Source organism: Emiliania huxleyi (genome assembly GCF_000372725.1).
Source record: "Emiliania huxleyi CCMP1516 unplaced genomic scaffold EMIHUscaffold_5, whole genome shotgun sequence".
NCBI classification, from domain to species: Eukaryota; Haptophyta; order Isochrysidales; family Noelaerhabdaceae; genus Emiliania; species Emiliania huxleyi.
In genome coordinates, this window is record NW_005198244.1 from 828629 (window position 1) to 848543 (window position 19915).

General features: G+C 65.6%; 5 protein-coding genes across 5 annotated transcripts; 4 read left to right on the plus strand and 1 right to left on the minus strand.

The window, feature by feature from the left end:
- The first annotated feature begins 52 nt into the window (after window positions 1-52).
- EMIHUDRAFT_426015 (NAD(P)+ transhydrogenase/PNT) lies at window positions 53-3004 on the plus strand. Its single transcript, XM_005767029.1, has 4 exons — window positions 53-413; window positions 486-1842; window positions 2016-2669; window positions 2726-3004. Exons 1-4 carry the CDS (start codon window positions 87-89, stop codon window positions 2896-2898), a joined length of 2511 nt encoding a protein of 836 aa, XP_005767086.1. The 5' UTR covers window positions 53-86; the 3' UTR covers window positions 2899-3004.
- Window positions 3005-7583: 4579 nt separating this feature from the next.
- EMIHUDRAFT_96355 (hypothetical protein) lies at window positions 7584-10437 on the plus strand (the record flags this gene model as incomplete). Its single annotated transcript, XM_005767030.1, has 3 exons — window positions 7584-7679; window positions 8070-9350; window positions 9418-10437. The coding sequence occupies 3 exons, from the start codon at window positions 7584-7586 to the stop codon at window positions 10435-10437; spliced, it is 2397 nt and encodes a 798-aa protein (XP_005767087.1).
- Window positions 10438-12765: 2328 nt separating this feature from the next.
- Window positions 12766-14785, minus strand: EMIHUDRAFT_448163 (hypothetical protein). Its single transcript, XM_005767031.1, has 3 exons — window positions 13835-14785; window positions 13515-13654; window positions 12766-13190 (listed from the first exon to the last, which is right to left on the minus strand). The coding sequence occupies exons 1-3, from the start codon at window positions 14762-14764 to the stop codon at window positions 13175-13177; spliced, it is 1086 nt and encodes a 361-aa protein (XP_005767088.1). The 5' UTR covers window positions 14765-14785; the 3' UTR covers window positions 12766-13174.
- A 917-nt stretch (window positions 14786-15702) lies between these two features.
- Window positions 15703-18017, plus strand: EMIHUDRAFT_350240 (hypothetical protein). Its single transcript, XM_005767032.1, has 8 exons — window positions 15703-16206; window positions 16386-16488; window positions 16585-16648; window positions 16691-16694; window positions 17212-17342; window positions 17493-17533; window positions 17605-17681; window positions 17755-18017. Exons 1-8 carry the CDS (start codon window positions 15746-15748, stop codon window positions 17966-17968), a joined length of 1095 nt encoding a protein of 364 aa, XP_005767089.1. The 5' UTR covers window positions 15703-15745; the 3' UTR covers window positions 17969-18017.
- A 1270-nt stretch (window positions 18018-19287) lies between these two features.
- On the plus strand, window positions 19288-19772 carry EMIHUDRAFT_197151 (hypothetical protein; the record flags this gene model as incomplete). Its single annotated transcript, XM_005767033.1, has 2 exons — window positions 19288-19650; window positions 19722-19772. The coding sequence occupies 2 exons, from the start codon at window positions 19288-19290 to the stop codon at window positions 19770-19772; spliced, it is 414 nt and encodes a 137-aa protein (XP_005767090.1).
- Between the last annotated feature and the right edge of the window lie 143 nt (window positions 19773-19915).

The window sequence follows — 19915 nt, forward strand, 5'->3', positions numbered from 1 at the left end:
CCGCGGCGGGCAAGGTGCCCCCCGCCAAGGTGATGGTTCTCGGCGGCGGCGTCGCAGGGCTGGCGGCGGTGCAGACGGCCAAAAACATGGGCGCGATCGTCAAGCTGTTCGACGTGCGCGCTGCGGTGGAGGAGCAGGCAAAGTCGATGGGCGCCGAGTTCCTCAAGGTTGACTTTGAGGAGTCGGGCGAGGGCGGCGGTGGGTACGCCAAGGAGATGTCCGCCGAGTGGCACGCCGCGGCGCGCGAGATGCTGACCAAGCAGTGCGAGGACGTCGACATCGTCATCACGACGGCGCTCATCCCGGGCAAAAAGGCGCCGGTCATGGTGACCGAGGAGATGGTGGGCAAGATGAAGGCGGGCTCGGTGACGGTCGACCTGGCGGCGTCCGCCGGCGGCAACGTCGAGACGACGGTGCGAGATGCGAGGAGGGGTCGTCTCGCACCGCCCGCCTCTGTGAGGACTCGTGGGCGGTGAGGCGTGTAGGTGCCCGACGAGATGATCACCACGCCGAACGGCGTCAAGTGCATCGGCTACACGGACCTCAACTCGCGGCTCGCCTCCACCTCCTCGTCGCTCTACGCAAACAACCAGCAAAAGTGGATCGCGGCGGCGGGCCCCACCACCACCAAGGAGAAGGGCGTCTTCGCGCTCGACCCGGAGGACGTCGCCGTGCGCGGCATGACCGTCCTGCAGCAGGGCGAGATGATGTGGCCGTGGTCGCCGCCGCCGCCGCCGCCGCCGCCGCCCAAGCCGCCGCCCAAGGAGGAGGTCGTCCTCACGGAGGAGGACTACAAGGCGATGTACACAGAGTCGGCCAAGAAGGCCGGCTACGGCGCCGCCGCGATGCTCGGGGTCGGGCTCGTCTCGCCGACGGCCGCCTTCTCGAACATGTTCACCACGTTTGCCCTCTCGGGCGTGATCGGCTACCAGGTCGTGTGGGGCGTCGCGCACTCGCTCCACTCGCCGCTGATGGCCGTGACCAACGCCGTCTCCGGCATGACCGCCGTCGGAGGAATGTACACGATGGGCGGCGGCCTTGTCCCCTCCACCCTCTCGGAGACGCTCGGCTTCACCGCCACCGCCATCTCCGCCGTCAACATCACCGGCGGCTTCCTCGTCACCAAGAAGATGCTCGACATGTTCAAGCGGCCGACCGACCCGCCCGAGTTCTACGAGCTGTACGCCTACCCGACGGCCGGCTTCATCGGCGGCTTCGGCCTCATCAACCTCGGCTTCCCGCAGGCCGCCTCCATCGCCGCCACCGCGTCGGCGCTCGGCTGCATCGGCGGGATCGCCGGCCTCGCCTCGCAGTCCACCGCCCGCATGGGCCTCGTCTCCGGCATGTCGGGCGTCTCGATCGGCATTGCGGCGACCATCGGCTCGCTCTCGTGGCCCGCGTCGACCTACGTCCAGCTCGCCGCCGCGCTCGGCGGGGGCGGCTTCGCGGGGTACGAGATCGCGAAGCGGGTCGACCCGACCTCGCTGCCGCAGACCGTCGCCGCCTTCCACTCGCTCGTCGGCCTCGCCGCCGTCTTCTCCGCGGCGGCCGACTACCTCGAGCACGCCGCCCACTCGCCGGAGATGCTCGACGGCGTGAGGCTCACGTCGATCGCGCTCGCGTCGGTCATCGGAGGCGTCACGACGACGGGATCGGTGATCGCCTTCGGCAAGCTGAACGGCAACCTCGCCTCCGCCCCGCTGCAGCTCGAACAGCGCGACCAGATCAACATGGCCGCCGGCGCCGGCACCGTCGCGATGATGGGCCTGCTCATGACGATGGGCCACTCCCATCCCGCCGCCGGCATGGTTGCGCTCGCCGGGATGGGCGTGCTCTCGGGAGGTGCGACCGAGACTCGCCGAGATGCATGGGGTGCCGGCCGTGGAGCGCCCTCCCTCTGGCACGCAGCGGCCCCGCTCCTTCAACGCACACGCAAACACACACACTCGCGCGCGCGCACTGTGTCTGCTCTCTCCCACGCTGCACGGCGCCGACCCGGCGCGGCGTGGCGGCAGGGCTCGGGCTGCACATGACCGCCTCCATCGGCGGTGCCGACATGCCCGTCGTCATCACCGTGCTCAACTCGTACTCCGGGTGGGCGCTCTGCGCGGAGGGCTTCATGCTCGACAAGCCGATCCTCACCACGGTGGGGGCGCTCATCGGCTCGTCCGGCGCCATCCTGACGCACATCATGTGCGTCGCCATGAACCGCGACATCGTGTCGGTGCTGCTGGGCGGGTACGGCACCTCGGCCACCGGCGGCGGCGAGGCGATGGTCTTCGAGGGCGAGGCGACCTTCACCGACGTCGAGGCGACGGTCGAGAACCTCAAGGCGGCCAAGGAGGTGATCGTGGTGCCGGGGTACGGTCTCGCCGTCGCAAACGGGCAGTACGCGATGGCGGAGATCGCAAAGGAGCTCCGCGCCCAGGGCGTCAACCTGCGCTTCGCCATCCACCCGGTGGCGGGCCGCATGCCGGGGCAGCTCAACGTGCTGCTCGCCGAGGCGGGCGTGCCGTACGACATCGTGCTCGAGATGGAGGAGATCAACGACGACTTCAAGGACACCGACATCTGCCTCGTCGTCGGTGCCAACGACACCGTCAACTCGGCCGCCATCGAGGACCCCAACTCGATCATCGCAGGCTCGCGCCGCGCGCGCGCGCGCGCCCGTGCCGCGCGCGCACACCGCCCACGGGGGTCCCGCCCCCTGTCCTCGACACCGCAGGCATGCCCGTGCTGCACGTGTGGGAGGCCAAGAATGTGATCGTGATGAAGCGCTCCATGGGCGCGGGCTATGCGGGCGCGGACAACCCAGTGTTTATTAAGGATAACACCGACATGCTCCTCGGCGACGCCAAGAAGACCCTCGACGCCATCAAGGCCAAGCTCGACGACTAGGCGCCGCAGGGTGTGTACACACATGCTGTCGCGCAGGGTCGCGCACCGGAGGCTGGCTGCGTTTGGATGTCAGGGTTCTCTTGCATGTTGATTGACCTTAGATTGGTGGCGGCGGCGGGGCGGGGGGGGGGGGGGGGGAGTATATGCCTCTCGCTCTTTTGGCCCTTGTCGACATGTGCTTTTCAATGGGGCATTCTGGTCGCGGCTTCTGACCGCTCTGGACGCGGCGAACCTCTTCGCCACCTCCATGGAGAAGATCGGCGTGCTACACCAGCGGCTCGCCGATCTGGCGATGGCCAACACAGGGGGCTGGAGGGTCTCGCACTCGGACATCTTTCTCGGTCGGTGAAGACTTTGACACGCCCGCCGTCCCAGCGCCGGTCGCGGGTAGAGGCCGGGGCCGCGGTCGAGGGGGCCGAGGGGGCCCAGCCGCGGCCGCGGTGCCGGCCGTACCAGGACCGCAGGACCTGGTCTTCCTCACGCAACTCCCGCTTCGCGCGCTCGAGGCGGGCGGGGAGTTGCCTCTGCTGCTCTGTACTCGCTGCTCTCTTTCCATTTGGGACCGATAGCTACAAGGGCGGCCCGCCTGCCCCTGGCAGCCCCCGCGAGACTCACGGCCGGCCTTCTCCAAGGAGCCATTGTGCAGGAGACGGTCGAGCAGTTCGAGCCGTCGGGCTCGGTCAAGACGCAGCGCCGCCCCCGCCTGCCGCACCGCCCTCGTTCCGAGCGGCGGCGGACATGCTGGCCTCGAGACTGCCGACCATCGACCTGCGCTGGGCGGGGGCGGCGGCGGCTATCTTGATGATAGTCGCATTGCGTCCCTCCCCGATTGTGTACGCCCACGTCAACGGGTTCACGGTCCTCGGCGCGGAGCTCCCCGCGTCGTCTACGCCCGGCCGCGGGCGCGATCCGGACCCCCAAACGCCGACTCGATCGAGCTGCCTCGACTGGGCTCAGGGCGTGACGAACCTGGCGACCAGCGTCCACCACTACGCCTACATGGTCGGCGAATACGTCGGGGGTGCCCGACTCCTCTCTGCCCCTCTCAACTTCGCGCAGCAAGTGTGCCGCTCTTCCTCCGAGAGGCGAAACTTGCTCCAGACTGGCGCTACGTTCGTCTGGTGCTCGCTCGCGGCGCTAGCCGGGGCGCGCCGTCAGCGGACGCGGCAGCGCGAGCACTGGCGGCGACTGCCGCCTACGCTGGCCCCGTGCGCCATCTAGCCGATTTCGCGGCGGAGGACGGGGAGGCCCCGATGACCTTTCGATTCGGGCGCAGCCCAGCCACTAGCGTCGCCGTCCCCCTGGCGCTGGGAGCGGCGGCGTCGAACTCGTGGGTACCAAATCTCTCTCTCTCTCTCTCTCAAACGAGCAAAACACTTGTTTGATATGTTTGGTATCGTCGAGGCGGGCAGCGAACACTCGTTTGAGCATCGTAGACGACGCCCCACCGGCGCCCCCGCGTCGGTCGTTGGCCTTGTTCGCCGCCTTGTCTGCTGCCCCCTTCTCCCGCAAATCGAGCTGCGCCCGCACTGCCGCCATCGCGTCGCCTGCGAGGCGACCTTCGCCACCTTGGCCTTCCTTTCCCGCTCTGCCGCCGCCTTCGGGTCCTCGCGGCGGTCCGCCAGCGGGTTGTCGCCGGCGTCAGCAGCCACGATCATGGCCGTGACACCCTCGCCTGCCATGCCGAATCTCGGCCGATCGACGCGCGTCCCAAAAGTCGCCAAAAGTCGCCAAAAGTGGCGGCGCGTCGCAATAACCCGCCCGCCGTCCCGGCGGTCCCGCAGCTCGCGCACATCTCCCTCTTAACCCACCTACCTGTAACATCACATAGTGGTATTGCTAAAAATCTCTCTCTCACTGGCACTAACACAGGTACTAAAAGAATCTGGAGCCCGAAAAGGAATGCGATGAGAGGACGAGCAAACGCCGACTACCGTGGCTCGACTGCGTGATAGGTGGGTTTACAACCTTCGGCGGGCAAGGACGAAAGGTATCTTACGTCCGTCCGAATGGGCCGACGCCGGCACGATCGCACGATCGCTGGTACGACCGCTGGTGTGCTATGGAGGGCTGCGGCCGTGACCTTCAGCTTCCCGACAGCCTCCCGGTTGACCTTCATCCCGAAATCCTGGCGCATGTGCCGCTGCACGGCCTCGCGCGCCTCGCGCTGACATGCCACGCGTGGCACCGCGCGGTCGAGGCTGCCGTGCGCACTGTGCGCCAGTGGCGGCATTACTACGCGGACGCAGACTACGGGGCCAGCGAGCCTCTGCATCAGCTCTTTGGGGCGCTCTTTTGCCGCTGCCAGACGCCGCGCGAGTGCATTGAGCTGTACACAGCGATGCAGAGCGCGGCGGAGATCGTCGAGGCCGAGGTGCCGCAGCTGCCGCTTTCTTTCGTCGACATTGCTGTTTACAACAATGGCCCCGACGCGCTCGCTATACAGCTCGCCAAGTGCCGCCGCGCGCAGGAGTGGACCGCCGAACACATTGCCGAGGTGTTCCTGACGTTCGTTCGGTATTTGAGAGCCGGCTGGTTCAGCCTCGATGACGCAGAGTCAGCCATGTTAGACCTTCGCGACCTCGTGAACGGCTTCGCAGTCACTTTGGAGGATGCGCTCTCTGTCGTCCTGCGGCCGGAGTTCGTGGAGAGCCGCGCTGCACGCGCGTACTGCATCATGGAATCGTACGCATCCTTCTCTCAGATGCGAATCGACGGGTATGAATTCGACGAGCAGCACGGGACGCGCATGGCGACCGGCGTGGCGCAGATGCGCTTGCCACTCGGTGACGTCCTCGAGCTGATTGCGAGGCTCGACGAAGAGGAGGGGCGGGCGGAGGCCCAAGGCCTGCTCGGCGACGACAACGACCGCGCCTCCACCGTCGCCTTCCTGCGCACGTGGGCCGAGGCGACCGGCGCGCCAGCCTCCCTCTCGCCGAACCAGATCCAGGCCTTCCTCGGCGCCGTGAGCCGTTGGGACGCGCCGCTCAAACGGCACGCACTGCCACTCGCGCTCGGCTGGGTGCAGGCGCTGCTCGCGCCGCTCGCCGCGGTGCTGCCCGGCTGCCCGCCGCTGCAGGCGGCGAGCGGGCTCATCGAGGCGATGCAGTGATCGAGGAGGCCTGTGGAGTGGGCTGGGTCGTAGGTGGGAGTTGCGGGTAATGCTAGGGCCAGATCCGATGGGCGGCTACCTAGCCGATCGCGAGGTCCTAACCGCTGCAGATTGGCGACAAAACATGCAACTGTCGTTCGCCTGTGTAGAGCGCCTCTCCCTGTCTCTTGTTGGGGAGGGGTTTCTGCCGTTGCATGCGAGGCGCAACGGCAACGAGCGCTTGTTGTGACCCACCCACCTCGCACCTCTCCCTGTCTCTTGTTTGGGGAGGGGTCCCTGCGGAGTCTCGTGCGGGGCTCCTCTTTGCTTTCTTCTACTCCCTACTCTTTCATCTCTCGTCCGTCCTACCAGAGAAAGCGTCATCCTGTCGCAGTCTGGAGTCCCGGAGCGGCAGTATCTGCACCCAACAAGACAATCACAGTAATCAGCACCCTCCAAAATCAAAATAAATCCCGCACGACTTCCCGCACGTGCGTGTGTTCATAGAAGCAAGATATTGGGGGCCCGCGCTCCAACACACATACTGCAATCTTTGGTTCCTGTAACTCGCTATAACGCGCTAAGAGAGAACAAATGGTGGGTGATGAGAACATCTAAACACGTTGGGTGAGGCGCGGCAGTGATCGCGCTCTCATCCGACCCTTTGACGCTGCAACCGTCGAGGTTATGAGCACTGATCGAGAGGATGTGTCATGTGAGCGCCGTTTAGCCTCAAGAGAATCCTTGGCTGCCATGTGGTCTCGGAGCCGGTGTAGCGGGCTTCGTACGCCATCGAAACATTGGCCCGTTGTACTCTTCGTTTAGGTTCTGACGACGTCTATGCTGCCATCTCTCATTCGCATTCATTTGCTTCTCCCATTCCTCTTGCTGTGAGTTGCTGTACTTGCAGCAGATTATCTGCTGTTTTGGTTCACCCCCACACCGTGATTTTCTGTTGGGCGGGCATGGGACAGTCCTCCTCACACAATTGGTGCATCGGACCGTGTAGGCGTCCACGTCGACCCACGTGTGGATCCCGCCATTGATGAGGACGGGCTCGTCGTCCCATTCATCTGTGTGCGGATTGCATACGAAGGCCTCGCATCGTCCCGTGCCCGCAAGAACAAACTCCTTCTCCGCCTGAAGCTCAGCCTTGCGGCGCTGGCGGACCTGCTCCTCCGACTCGGGTGGCTGCCGCTGCTGCCGCCAGAGCTGAGAGTATCCATCGCGGAGGCCTCCGACGTCTGACTCCAGTGCCTTCAGAGCCGCCGGGACTCGACGCAGCGCTTCATTCTCGGTCTTCAACGCTTGGAACTCCTTGCGTAGGCTAGCCTCCTTCTCCTCTGTGGCCTGCCGAAGGCGAGACGCCTGCTCCTGCAGAACTTGCTCGTTCCTCGCCGCCTGCTCGCGCAGCAACTGCTCATTCCTCACGGCCAGATCTCTCACCTCCTGCTCGCTCCGCGCCCGCTCAGCACGCAAGGCCGCCTCTGAGGCCTCCGCCCGGCGCGTGAGCTGCTCAACCTGCACGAGCACATGGCCAAGCAGGTCCGAGGTGTTGGCGTCCGACATCTCCCCCGCCGACGACGTGCGTCCCATGCGGCAGTTTGATATCGGGGCCATGGACTTCGTCTCCGCCGCCACAGCCGCGATCGCGACAGACGCCGCTCACCGCGCTGCCGTTCGCAGCGCTGTGAGCGCGGCGCTTGCATCCCTAGACGCGCATCGCCGGGCCGCCGCCCGTGCGCACTTGCAAGCCTTGGGCAGGGACTGCGACTGGGCGGGGCGCTGGTTGCGGCTCATCCGAGAGCTTGAGCAAAGCCGATCTTCCTTTCACGAGGCTCAAAGCCGCATTCGCTCTCTAGTACCCTCCGACGGAGCAGGCGTTAGCGAGGAAGTCCTCGACGCGGCGGTACGCAGCCGAGACGAGAGGCGCGCAGGCCACCTCGAGCGGCTCCGCACCTCGCTCGAGCAGCATGAACGGTTTGCCGCAGCAGCGCAGCACTCGAGACTGCTGGCAGAGCTGCAGACGCTAGAAACCACCCCTAGCCCCGCGGCTATGGGAGTGGGCCTCACTGGCCAGGTGCGGCTTTCGATGCTCCGCGAGCGGCTCGTGCCACCCCTCGACGAATGGGTTGGCCTGGTGCCGCGGCTGCAAGACGAGCTGACGGAGCTCGAGGAAGCTGGCGGCAGCGCTCCGGGCCGGGATCTTCTCCACCGCCTTCGTGACGCCTGGTACGAGGCCGAGGACGCACTCGACAAGCTGCTCGAGCAGAGGCCGACGAGGGTCCGCGCGGGCCGACCGCAGCCCCCACCAGTACCGCAAGCGCAGCTCGCGGCTGCCACCCGTGCAGTGCAGCAGTCGGAGCGCAGCCTCCGCGCCGAACGAGCTCGCCTCTCCGGCATTGCAGCGTCGCACTTTCCGGAGCTTGCCGTCAAGGAGCCGCTGCTGCAGCTTGGCGCTGCTGAGGGAGAGCTCTTCCAGCGGGGCGGCCTGCTCGTGGAGCGCAGCCTCGAGCAGTATAGCGGGCCTGGCGGCGCGAGCTCACTCGAGGTACTGGCGGACCTGCTCTCTGCGCGCCACCGCGTGCTACGCGGCGAGTTTGGGCTCGACGCCCACGGCCGCGGCGTGCCGTGCGTGCTCAAGGAGTACGTGCTCGACGGAGAGGGAGTGGAGTGGGGGAAGCTGGTGCGAGAGGTGTCGGTGCTCGCCAAGCTGTCCGACTCGCCGCGGTTCGTCGAGGTGCAGGCCGTCTTCCAGCAGGCCCGCGCGGGGCAGAACCTGGCATACCTGCAGCTTCCCTACTTTGAGAAGCGGGACGTGTGCCACTGGCTGGAGAGCGACCCGCCGCCGTCGACCGACGAGCGGCGCAAGATGCTGCGGCAGCTCGCCGAGGCGCTGCAGCACCTGCACTCGCACGGCTACGCGCACGGGGACGTCAAGCTAGAGAATGTGCTCATGTCGATTCAAGCCACCGCGCACTTGGCGGACTTTGAGAGCGTGCGAGAGGAGCCCGCGCCGAGCGCTGTGCGCAGCGCGAGCCGCAGCGCCGGCGGGGGCGTGCGCACGATGCGGTACGTTGCGCCCGAGCGGCGCTCGGGGCTGCCTGGGATGAGCAAACCTTCTGCGGCGAGCGACATGTACGCGTACGGCGTCTGCGCTCTTCTCGCGTGCTGCGATGGCGAGGGAGAGGGCGAGGTTGTCTTTGACGCAGCCGAGCAGCTGCGCGGGTGGAGTCGCGACGCCGCAAGCAGCGCGGGCGGACCGCACCTGCCTGCACTGCTCGACGCACTACTGGACCTTGAGCAACCGGCGGCGACGAGTGTGATGGACGCGCTGGCTCGACGGCTGAGCGCAAAGCAGGTGCCTTCGATCGCCGTACACTTCCAGCCCTCGTGTGCTCACAGCTAACGGTGTGCGCGCCGCGCAGGTCTTGCTGCACCCCTTTCTCGACACGAGCGAGGAGATCCGGCTGGCGCGCCTCGAGTCTGAAATGGCCGCCGCCGCAATGTCGCTGGCTGGAAGGGAGGAGGCGGCCGCTCGACAGCGGCGAGAGGCGGAGGAGAGGAGGCTGGAGTGGGAGGCGGCGGAGCGAGAGAGGGACATGGCGCAGCGGGCGGAGGAGCAGCAGAAGGCCCTCGAGCAGCAGCTGGTAGAGCTTCAACGGCGGGAGGCGGAGCAGCTGGTAGAGGCGGCGCACGTGCAGGAGCAGAGGCAAGAGCTTCAGCGGAAGGAGGAGCAGGTCAGCGAGGCTCTGACGCAGCAACGCCGATCGGCCAGCGAGATTGCAGCCGGCCGCGAGCAGGTTGCGCGGCTGCAAGAGGAGGCTCGGCGCGAGCGCGCTGCGGTGGAGGCGGAGGAGCGACGAGTGGCCACAAGCCGGGCGCAGCTCGAGCGGCGGCGCCAACAGATCGTCGCCGAGGAGGTGGCTGCACGCTCACTCACCCTGTGGGGGGCGTACTCGGGCGAGGTGCACACAGAAAACGCGGTGCGCGCCTTCTTCGCCCGGCGCCAGCGCGACAGCCAAGGTGGGCCGCAGCTGCGCGTGAGCAACGTGGTGAAGGTGGAGAATGCGCAGACCCTCTCCAACTTCCACTCCAGCGGCAGCTTCTACATCGACCCCGCCGAGGCTTTCCGGAGGAAGGGCGACACGCTCCTCTTCCACGGCCTCCCGCAGGAGGCGGCCACGAACGTCCAGGCGACCGGCCTGCTGCTCAGCTTTGCGGCGAATGGCATGCTCGGCCGCGGGCTGTACGGCGCGCCGGACCCGCGCAAGTCGCTCCAGTACTGCCGCTCGGCCAATAAGTTCATGTTTATCTGCCGGTACAACCTCGCCAGCCCCGCGCGGCACGCGGGCCCTAGCACGCAGCACCGCAATAGCATCTTCGACGAGTTTTGCGTGCATGACGAGCGGCGTGTGGTGGTGCTGTGGATGCTGAAGCTCGAGTAGGTTTGTGCTCGTGTGGTCGATGGGTTCTGAAGAAATGCAGAGGATGTTAAAGAACGAAGAGTCGTGCGTGTGCGGGGCTACCTGAGGACGAAGAGCCGCGGAAAAGAAACTGCACGCGCCGGTGATCAATCGCGCGATGGGACGGACGTCGACCGAGCGAGCGTAGCGAATGGCCGACAGCACGGCCGACCTACTCGGGCATGCGCTCGTGCAGGTGGAGCAGCTGACGCGCCGCGTGGAGGCATCCGAGGAACTGCTGCGCGAAGAGCGGCTGCGAAACGAGAGGCTGCTCCAGGAAGTGCAGGCGCGATCTCAGAATGCGCTCCGTGAGCAAGCGCAGCAAAATGAGCGCAGCCTGCAAGAGCAGGCGGCGCGGCTGCGCGCGCAAGCGGAGGCAGCAAGTCAGCAGATGTGCACTGAGATGGAAAAGCTGCGAGCGGGGAACCAGGCAATGCTCACTTCAACGACAGAGTCCATGCGGAAGGAGCTGCTCACACTGCGCGAAAGCATCCAGCGGCAGGCCGGGCAATCCACGGCGGAGCAAGCCAAAGCGCGCCGCCTGGCGGAGCTGGAGGCGGAGGAGGAGTTTGCGGTGTCGAGGTATGGAAAGTGCCCGGCGGGTGGGGCGCACAGGTGGCGGGCAATTGGGTCGGGCAATTGGGTCGGGCAATCACAATCTTGTAGAGCTCTAGACTGCGTCAAGTGCGACGGATGTGGGGAGATGAAACAAGCCTGGAAAACGATTAATGTGTGAATAGTCAAAATATGTGGTGTTTAATTCTTTATCGTGTGAACGGCGTTCATAATCATATCTTACGTGTCGTTTTCTGTAACTTCTGAGAGCCTCGGGACTTGACGAAGTTGATCAAAGAGAGACTAAAATATCTTCTTATGTTTTTCACAGTTCCTGTGAACGGCGTCATAATCATATCACGCTAAAGCGCACGAGTGGCAGGTGAAGGAGCGAGCGAGTGAGATTGAGGAGTCCACCCGCCGCATGACCACCCCTCCCGATTCGCAGATGGCTCCGGCCATGGAGCAGCTCCTCCCTGCCCCCGAGTCGCCCGCGCAGTGGCCGATCTCGCGCCGTGGCGGAAGGGCTACGCAGCGGTCGACAGCTGGCGGATGCGTTGGCGGCGGTTGAAGTGAAGTACGACCTCGACGGCTGGAGGGATCTGATCCGGCCTCTTGACGCGGAGGATATCCCCCCGAGCTTCTCGACTCGCTCGTGGACTACTCCGACCCGCGCCTCGGGGTGGCGCTACTAGCGCCGGTCTATCAGCCGATCAGCACCCTGGCTCCCGCTTCCGCCCGTGCAAGGTCAAGCGCCGCCCGGAGCCCCTGCGTGCATCGACTCTGCCATGGATATGCTCTTAGAGCGGTGCCTGAGCGACGTCGGCCAGTGGCTGGACGACACGCTCTCGGATTTGACCCACATCCGCGACGAGAACGGAGCCGAGCCGGCGAGCATCGAGCGTCGCCGCCCGAGGGCACTGGCGATAGGGCAAGGGTGTCTCCACGATTGGGCTCGGGGCGTGGTTTGGGACTGCCGGAGCCGCTGCTGCACGCCCCTCGACTTCCACGCTCCGTTGGAGACCCACCTCAATTTGGACTTCCTGCGGCAGAATCTGGCTGACTACCCTGACCGTCATCTGGTGGCCAACTTAATGGACGGAGTGCGCCTCGAGGCAGACGTAGAGCTGCACACCGTCTTGGTGCCACACCTCACGTCGCTTAGCATGGGCTTTGAGTCGGTCGAAAGCGACTCCGTCGCCTGCATAGCCTCGCCGAAGGTGGGCGACGGTGGTACGAATTCTTCTCCGGCTTCCCGTTCTGGCCGATGTATCTCAATGGCCAGGGGTCTACCGCCAAGAAGGATACGGTCGCCAAGAAGGATTGTGCCCTGATTCCACTTTGCAGTACAAAGCATCTCTGAATCACCGCGATTTCTTTTTATCGCGTGTCCACCCTGGCTGCCGCGCCGCCGCTCGCGCCGCCTCTCCACCGCCGCCTCCACCGCCGGCCGCCGCCCCCTCGCCAGACACGCCGCCGCCCGCCCGCCTCCTCGATCTCCCCACGGACCTCCTCTTTGCGCGCCATCTCTCGCCTCGACGGCCCCATCGACATCGCTGCCCTCATCTCAAATCTCATCGCTCGACGGCCGGCTCGACTTTTCGCAGTGTGCCCCACGCGCCATAATAGTAATACGTCGCGTCGGCCCCGCCCGCCGCCGCTGCGCCATAATGTTATCGATTTCTTGGCCTCCAGCACGCACTGACTCGTCATGGGGCTGTGAGCTCCGAACGCACAGACCTTCGCACATACGGTCCGATCGAAACTCTTCAACTTCATTCGTTAGTGCCAGTGCGCCACGCGCCAGTCCCGTGCAAGTGTTGTCCACCCCACACCACCCGACAGCGACACGTCTCGCGACCCGCCTGCGCACCGGCCGCCTGCTCCCACGCACACACGTTTTGCACAAGGCGCGCGATGCGCCGAACGAGCGGCCCAGCGACGCATACGCAACGCATGACGGCTGTACAGACCCATCACGCGCTCGCAGCTCGATGCAGCCGCCGCCCCGTCGCCCTCCCCGCCCACCCACAGCACCCGCGCTGGCGACCGCCTCCACGCGATGGCCACGCGAATCGTCAGCTCCTGCTGCATGACGTCTGCCCGAGCGTCCACTGACACTTCGGGGCGTCGCCTCGCCTCGAAGCTCGTCGGTCCGGCGGCGCTACTTGACGAAGCCACTCAGGAGCTCGGCGAGCTGCGCCGGGAGCGGCGTGCCGGCGGCCGTGCCCTCCGCGCCGCGCGCGCGCACTGCGTCGCGCATCGCGCGCTCCTGCAGGTCGGGGTGCTGCGCGAGGCAGCGCTCCCACTGCATCTTGTACTCGTCCTCGCCGTGCGCGACGTGCAGGCAGCAATCGAGGCCCCACTTGAACGTCTCGGGCGTGTAGTGCGCGGCGATCGCGTCGACGACGAGCGGGATGCCGTGCAGCGCGCGGATGCGCGCGCGCCGGTCGGCCGCCGCCGGGGTGTCGCCCAGCGCGAGCCGCGCGAGCGCCATAAAGCACTCCTGCAGCATCATGGGCGTCATCTTCTCCGCCGCGTCCGCCTCCTCCTCCTCGCCCGCCTCCTTGCGCGCCTCGGCGGCGAGGCGCTCCTTGACGAGCAGGTGCACGGTCTGCTGCGCGAGCGCCGCGGTCCCGACGCGCTCGGCCGACACGGTGCGCGTGCAGCGCGCGTCGCGGCGCCGCGCGCCGGCGGCGGCGTCCTCCGCCTCCGGGCGGCCGAGCACCGCGATTAGCTCGATCAGAGCCTCGAGGACGCCCGCGGCGGCGGCGGCGGCGCGCGCCGCCTCCTCGTGCTTGGCGCCGTCCTCCGGCGTGCTGACGAGCAGCAGCTTGAGCAGGTTGCACGAGGCGTACGCGGGCAAGCGCATGAAGAACTCGACGCTGTTGGCGGCCTCCTCGCCGTGCTCGGCGCGCGTCGCGTCGAGCAGGCCGCCGTCGAGAAGCGCGGCGTACTCGGAGACGTAGCGCACGGCCAGGTCCACCGCGCCGACGGCGCCGAGCATGCGCTTGCACGCGAGCCCCGCCGCGGAAGTAGACCACGCGGCGGCGCTCTTCGAGACCTCCATGCTGGTCTGGAGCATCTCGAGCATCTTCTTGGGGTCGCCGGCGCACTTTTGCATCAGCGTGTCCATGCCCTGCATCGATGTGCAGTCGAACATGTCGACGCCCGCGAGCCCGCTTTTGCCTGCGATGTTGCTGAGTTGATAGCCGCAGGCAATGTCGCACAGGAGATCATACATGGCGCGGAACGGAAGGCGGCCGACTTTTTGCACGATCATCGCGTCGACGAGACCGCACAGTCCGGCATGGCTGGCGGCGTCGCACGCGACGAGTGGCTGGAGCGCCGCGCTCTCCGGCCCGGCCGGCCCCATCGCCGTCAGGCGAGAGACCGCCTGGTTGGCGAGCAATGAATCGGCGCACGCCCAGCCGGCGGAGAGCAGGGTAAGCACCTGCAGCGCGCTCGAGCCCTCGGCAACGTCCTCGAGCGGGGCCTCCTCGCCCGCCTCGAGCATCGCACGCACCGTGTCCACGCGCTTCTGGGCACGCTCCTCGAGGGCGCGGTAGCGCACGGAGGCCACGTCGTGCAGGTTGTCGGCCTTGATGGCAAAGCTGCGCTTCACGCCGACGATGACCTGGTATCGGTTCGCCAGCGCGTCGAAGTTGAGCGCGCTACCGAAGGAGCCGTTGAGCTCGGGGCGAGACTTGAGCCCGTCGATCTGCACGCAGCGGCGGAGGAGCGGAGAAGCCATCACTCGGTCAGACGCCGCCGTTCCTCCGAATTGTCCTCGGACGCGTTCTCTCTCTCTCTCTCTCTCTCTCTCGACCACTCGACTGGAAAGGGATGGGTCAAAGACCATGCGTATGGAGACGGATGGGTCGAGAAGAATGGGTCAAGGAAGTGGACGGGGGCGCAGTACTACGACGCGAAGTGGGTCAAGAAAGCCATAAGGCGGCTGGTGCTCGTTGAGACTTTGGGTGGCATTGCACCGCCCACCAAGCAGTTTCTCCACGTGTTCGCCAAGGAGGCGGCGGGCAGCAAGACGGACCGGACGGAGTACGGGGCGGCGTCGGCGAGCGCCTCCTCCTTCGTCGTCCACCACACGCAGCAGATCTCCATGGCGGCGGTGGCGGGCGACGCCGAGAACATCAACAAGCAGGCGCGCAATGGGCGTAAAGACTGGCTCAACTCCCCAGCGCGTGCCAATTGGGTCAAGAACAAGCAAGTGGCAAACGGCTTCTTACGCTCGGCCCCAGTGAGGGGTGCCCGCGCCGCCTAGCTCTGCGGACGGCCCCCCCCACCCTTCGTGTAATCATGTAGTCCCCACAATCGCTGACGTGGGATCGCTTGTCATGTGAGAGAGTGCGTTGTGTTCTTGTTTCGTATCCGCTTTCTCTCTCTCTCTCTCTCTCTCTCTCTCTCTCTCTCTCTCTGTGTGTGTGTGTGTGTGTGTGTGTGTGTGTGTGTGTGTGTGTGTGTGTGTGTGTGTGTGTGTGTGTGTGTGTGTGTGTGTGTGTGTGTGTGTGTGTGTGTGTGTGTGTGTGTGTGTCTTTTTTATTTATTATTATTACGTACGGATCATGTAGTCCCCCCAATCGCTGTCGTGGGATCGCTTGTCATGCATGTGAGACAGTGCCTCTGTTGTTGGGCGCGCGATTTCTCTTATTTCAAGGCCTCCGCTCCGCCACGCTTCGCAAGCCTCTCGGTGGCGTTGCCTCCACAGCAGCGGCCGATGGAACACGAGGAGACAACGCCCTCCGTCGCGTATGAGCTGCGCCGGCGCATCCTCGACTTTTGGTGGAGTGCTGCCGGCCAGGAGGTGACGCTGCGCATGCGGGAGAGCACACTCTCCCGTGGCGCGATTGCCGCCGTCGACGCGGCGCAGAGCATGCTGCACGTCCGGCAGCTGGAGACTCCCATCGGCACATACCCGTGCGCCACGGTGCGCGCGACCGACGTGCTTGCCGTCGAGTTCGAGCGGCCCTGGCTCCTCGAGTGCCCGCTCCCGCCACCGCCGCCGCCCGACAGCGGCGGCCACACGGCCTGGGTGCGCGCCGCGGCCGCTGCGGTGTGCCCGCCGGCAGCGAGCGAGGCGCCCGCCGATGAAGCGCGCAGCTCCGCCGTGGCGCCCGCCGTTGCCTGCCGCTTGCTTGCGTGCCGCGGCGCATGCCACGAGCAATGGGACGGCCGGAGGCGAGAGAGCATAGACCTGTGTGCCGCTCACTGCCGTGCGGCCCGACCCCGCCGTCTCTTGCACCCGCGCGGACACCGCATCCACACACGAGCTCTCTCGTCCGCAGCCGCGTCGAGGCAGGCCCAGCAGCCACCGCCTCTCCACTGTCTCTCTCCGCCGCCGCGCTGCCCCGCCGCAGGCGCGAGACGCACAAGTACTGGAAGCAGCGGTACCACCTCTTCAAGTCCTTCGACAAGGGCGTCCTCCTCGACCGCGAGGGGTGGTTCTCAGTCACGCCCCAGGCGCAGCCCCTCGACTGACCTCGACTGACCTCGGCCGATCTCGACCGATCTCAACGGATCTCGGCCGATCTCGACGGATCTCGACTCGCCCCGCAGGCGATCGCGCGCCACATCGCCCGCCGCTGCCAGTCGGACGTGATCATCGACGCCTTCACCGGCGCAGCAGCTCTAGACACCTGGCTCCGACCCCCCCCCCTCCCCCCCGGGTGTGGTTGCCGCTCACACGGCATGCTACACGCGGCCGCGCCACACCCGCCACCGGCTCTCGGAGGGAGAGGAAGAGGACGCCTCCCTCGCCCCCCTCCTGCCCCTTCCCCACTCGACCCCCTCCTGCCCTTCCCCACGCAGGCGTCGGAGGCGAGATGAGATGAGAGAGCGAGAGCGAGAGAGCGAGAGCGAGAGCGAGAGCGAGAGCGAGAGCGAGAGCGAGAGCGAGAGAGCGAGAGCGAGAGCGAGAGCGAGAGCGAGAGCGAGAGCGAGTCGTCCCACCATGCACTGCACCGTGTCGCACGGGCAACACCAGCACCAGCACCAGCACCAGTCCCAGTCCAAGGCCTAATGCACACACACGCTTGGCGGACGTAGCGACACTTCACAACAGAGCAGCGCGGCTGCATCGCCCAAGCGACGGCGCCTCCAGGCGCTGCGCCAGCCCGTCGACTAGAGCCGAGCGCCGGAGGTGGCTCGTCGCACCGAGGCGCAAAGGTCGTTCCGTCTGTGGGCAGGCAACGCCATCCAGTTTGCGCGCACGTGCAGCCACGTCATCGCGATCGACATCGACGCCTCGCGGCTGCGGCTCGCGCGGCACAACGCCGCCGTCTACGGCGTCGCCGACCGGATCGAGTTCATCCACGGCGCGAGATGAGCCGAGATGAGCCGAGATGAGCCGAGATGAGCCGAGATGAGCCGAGATGAGCCGGGATGAGCCGGGATGAGCCAAGATGAGCCGGGATGAGCCGGGATGAGCCAAGATCTCGGATCGATCTCGCCTCTGTTGTCCCCAGGCGACTTCCTCGCCCTCGCGCCTCGGCTGGCCGCCGACGTGGTCTGTTTGGCTGGTGCCTCGGCTGTCTCTCGGCTGCACCTCGGCGACCTCTCAGCTATGTCTGCCCTCAGGTCTTCCTTTCGCCTCCGTGGGGCGGGCCGGACTACGCCTCCGCGCCCGTCTTCGACCTCGACACGATGATGGGCGGGCGAGCGGCTCGTAGTCAGCACCTTCAGAGGCTCGCACCTTCTAGGGGCCACCTGGCCGCCACGCACTTGTAGGCTCGATGGCGCTGAGATCCTGCGTGCGTCGTTGCGCGTGGCGCCGAACGTGGGCTATTTTCTGCCCAAGAACGTGGACGTGGGGCGCGTCGAGGAGCTCGCCGCGGAGCTGTGCGACGGCGCACTCGAGCTGGAGGAGTGCGTGGGGGTAAACAGCCAGGTGAAGGCTCTCATGGCGTACTACGGTTTCACAGAGGATGAGGAGGAGTGGTGAGAGGTGAGAGGTGATCCCTTCCTCGAGAGAAATCGTGCGTAAAACGCTTGCCGCGCGAAAGGAAAAAACTCTGCACGAGAGAATGAGAGAAAAAGTGAAAGGAATAATACATTTTCATTCAATCTCTCTCTGACAGGGGGGAGAGAGCGTTACGCATTGGGTGCAGGCTCCACAGCCCTGCCATGAGCACCGACGAGGTTCCTTTTCCAGTTCGGATTTCGACTGCAATATGACCTGCAGAAAGTCGGGGCCATGGCTGGCGACGCCATTTGTGGCGAAATGAGCGGGAGCGGCGGGGAGGCTGGCGGCGGCGGGTGGGCTGGCGGCATACGGGGAGGGGAGATAGGTGCACTTCCACTTTGCTCGTCTACGGGGTGTGGACCGTGAGTTGACCAGGGGGGTTGTGCGTAGGGCCCTCCTGCTCGGCTCCAGCGAGTAGACAAGTGTTGTCATCAACAGAGTAGAAGGATCTGACCTCGGGGCCGATGTGACCAAGCGCTGGTAGCGTGGTTTTACCTCACACCCATGGTCTCACAGTGTGCCGGCAGTCGCCGAGCAGTGTCGCTCACACAAGCCGCAGCACAAGTGACTGAGGGCCAGTGAGGGCGAGCCCATCGCTGTCATAGCTGTGGCAGCCGCACAGTAGGCTGTGCCATCTGTGCAGAGTGTGTGAGTAGCAGAGGAGCTTCACTCCAGGCTTCAGGCGCAAAGAGCTGCATGACACCGAAGGCGCTGTAGAGGTTCGCCGAGCGCGGCGCAGGTTGAGGGACACCGTCACCGACGAGCGCGTTGGAGTATTCACTCCGGACAAAGACGGGCACACAGCGGACGGTGCAGGGTGTGTCCCCATCTTAGCGGCGAGGCGCGGGACCGTCTGTGGAGAGGTGGGTCGCGTCCTCCGATTCGCATCCCTACGCTCTATTTTTTGGAGTTCCGATCGAGGGGAGGGAGGGAGGGAGAGAGGAGGGAGGGAGGGAGGGAGGAGGGAGGGAGGGAGCGGGAGGGAGCGCGAAGCTCGCGGCGGAGATTTCTCTATTCTATCCCGTGCCCTCACACACACTCACACACCACAGTGTCGTGCGAGGGAGTTTGGTTGGAGCACTTGCTTGTAAAATTCCCGTGCCCAGTGTCGTGCGAGGGAGTGTTAGATTGTGAAATTCTCTATTATAGTACGCGCCAGTCCCGTGCCCAGTGTCGTGCAAGGGAGCTTTGTTGTTTGCTTCTAAAATTCTCTATTCTGAGGTTGTAAAATTCTCTATTCTTCACCGCACAGAGGGACGCACGTTCGCCCGGTGGGACGCACGCAATTGACATCACATATGTATATGCGACGACTCCGGCTGCAGCTCGACCAGCGGGTTCGTCGGCCCGCGCTACAACGTGTCGGCCAGGCGCGGGTGTGCAGCAGCGGCGGCGAGCCACCGACCACAGACGCAGCAGACGTTGCCTCCTACAGTGGCACGCCTGCAGAGCTTGAGGCGGAGATCCGGGAGCTGCTGGCAGAAAAGGTGGCGCCCGCCGTGCAGGCGGACGGCGGTGACGTCCACTACGAGCGGTTCGATCACGACAGCGGCGTACTGACCATTTCTCTCTCTGGCGCTTGCGTCGACTGCCCGAGCTCGACAATCACGATGCGGTTCATGATCAACAATTGTGTACGATACTCAGATGCGACACACCAAGTCCTGCGACATCTCGTGTGCGTGCACTTATCCGTGCCGGTCCTTTGCAGGTGAGGCACTACATTCCCGAGGTGTCGAAGGTCGTCAGGCTCGGATCTGAGGCGGAAGACATGGACCTCTGATTTACGGCTTCACCTCAGGCCGTGGTGCCGATTCAGTCTACCTGTCCCTGTGTTGAGCGGAAACTGAAACTGCGCAGGAGGGGAAAGAGCAAAGAAGGCGCGGCCGCAAGCGCGATGACCAAACACTTTCTCGCGTATTTAAT

Bases quoted from the DNA above. Each gene is read 5' to 3' on its own strand.
- EMIHUDRAFT_448163 (XM_005767031.1), bottom strand. From the start codon at position 14,764: ATGGCTTCTCCGCTCCTCCGCCGCTGCGTGCAGATCGACGGGCTCAAG. The intron at 13,655-13,834 runs GTCAGCACGCCG...GTGTCGGCCGAG, and splicing joins ACCTGCTCAAGCTGCTGCTC to CGCGTCGGGACCGCGGCGCT.
- EMIHUDRAFT_426015 (XM_005767029.1), top strand. From the start codon at position 87: ATGGGCGCGATCGTCAAGCTGTTCGACGTGCGCGCTGCGGTGGAGGAG. The intron at 414-485 runs GTGCGAGATGCG...TGAGGCGTGTAG, and splicing joins GCGGCAACGTCGAGACGACG to GTGCCCGACGAGATGATCAC. The intron at 2,670-2,725 runs GTGCCGCGCGCG...TCGACACCGCAG, and splicing joins CCGCGCGCGCGCGCGCGCCC to GCATGCCCGTGCTGCACGTG.
- EMIHUDRAFT_350240 (XM_005767032.1), top strand. From the start codon at position 15,746: ATGGAACACGAGGAGACAACGCCCTCCGTCGCGTATGAGCTGCGCCGG. The intron at 17,343-17,492 runs GCGCGAGATGAG...TGTTGTCCCCAG, and splicing joins CCGGATCGAGTTCATCCACG to GCGACTTCCTCGCCCTCGCG. The intron at 17,682-17,754 runs GCGAGCGGCTCG...ACGCACTTGTAG, and splicing joins CTCGACACGATGATGGGCGG to GCTCGATGGCGCTGAGATCC.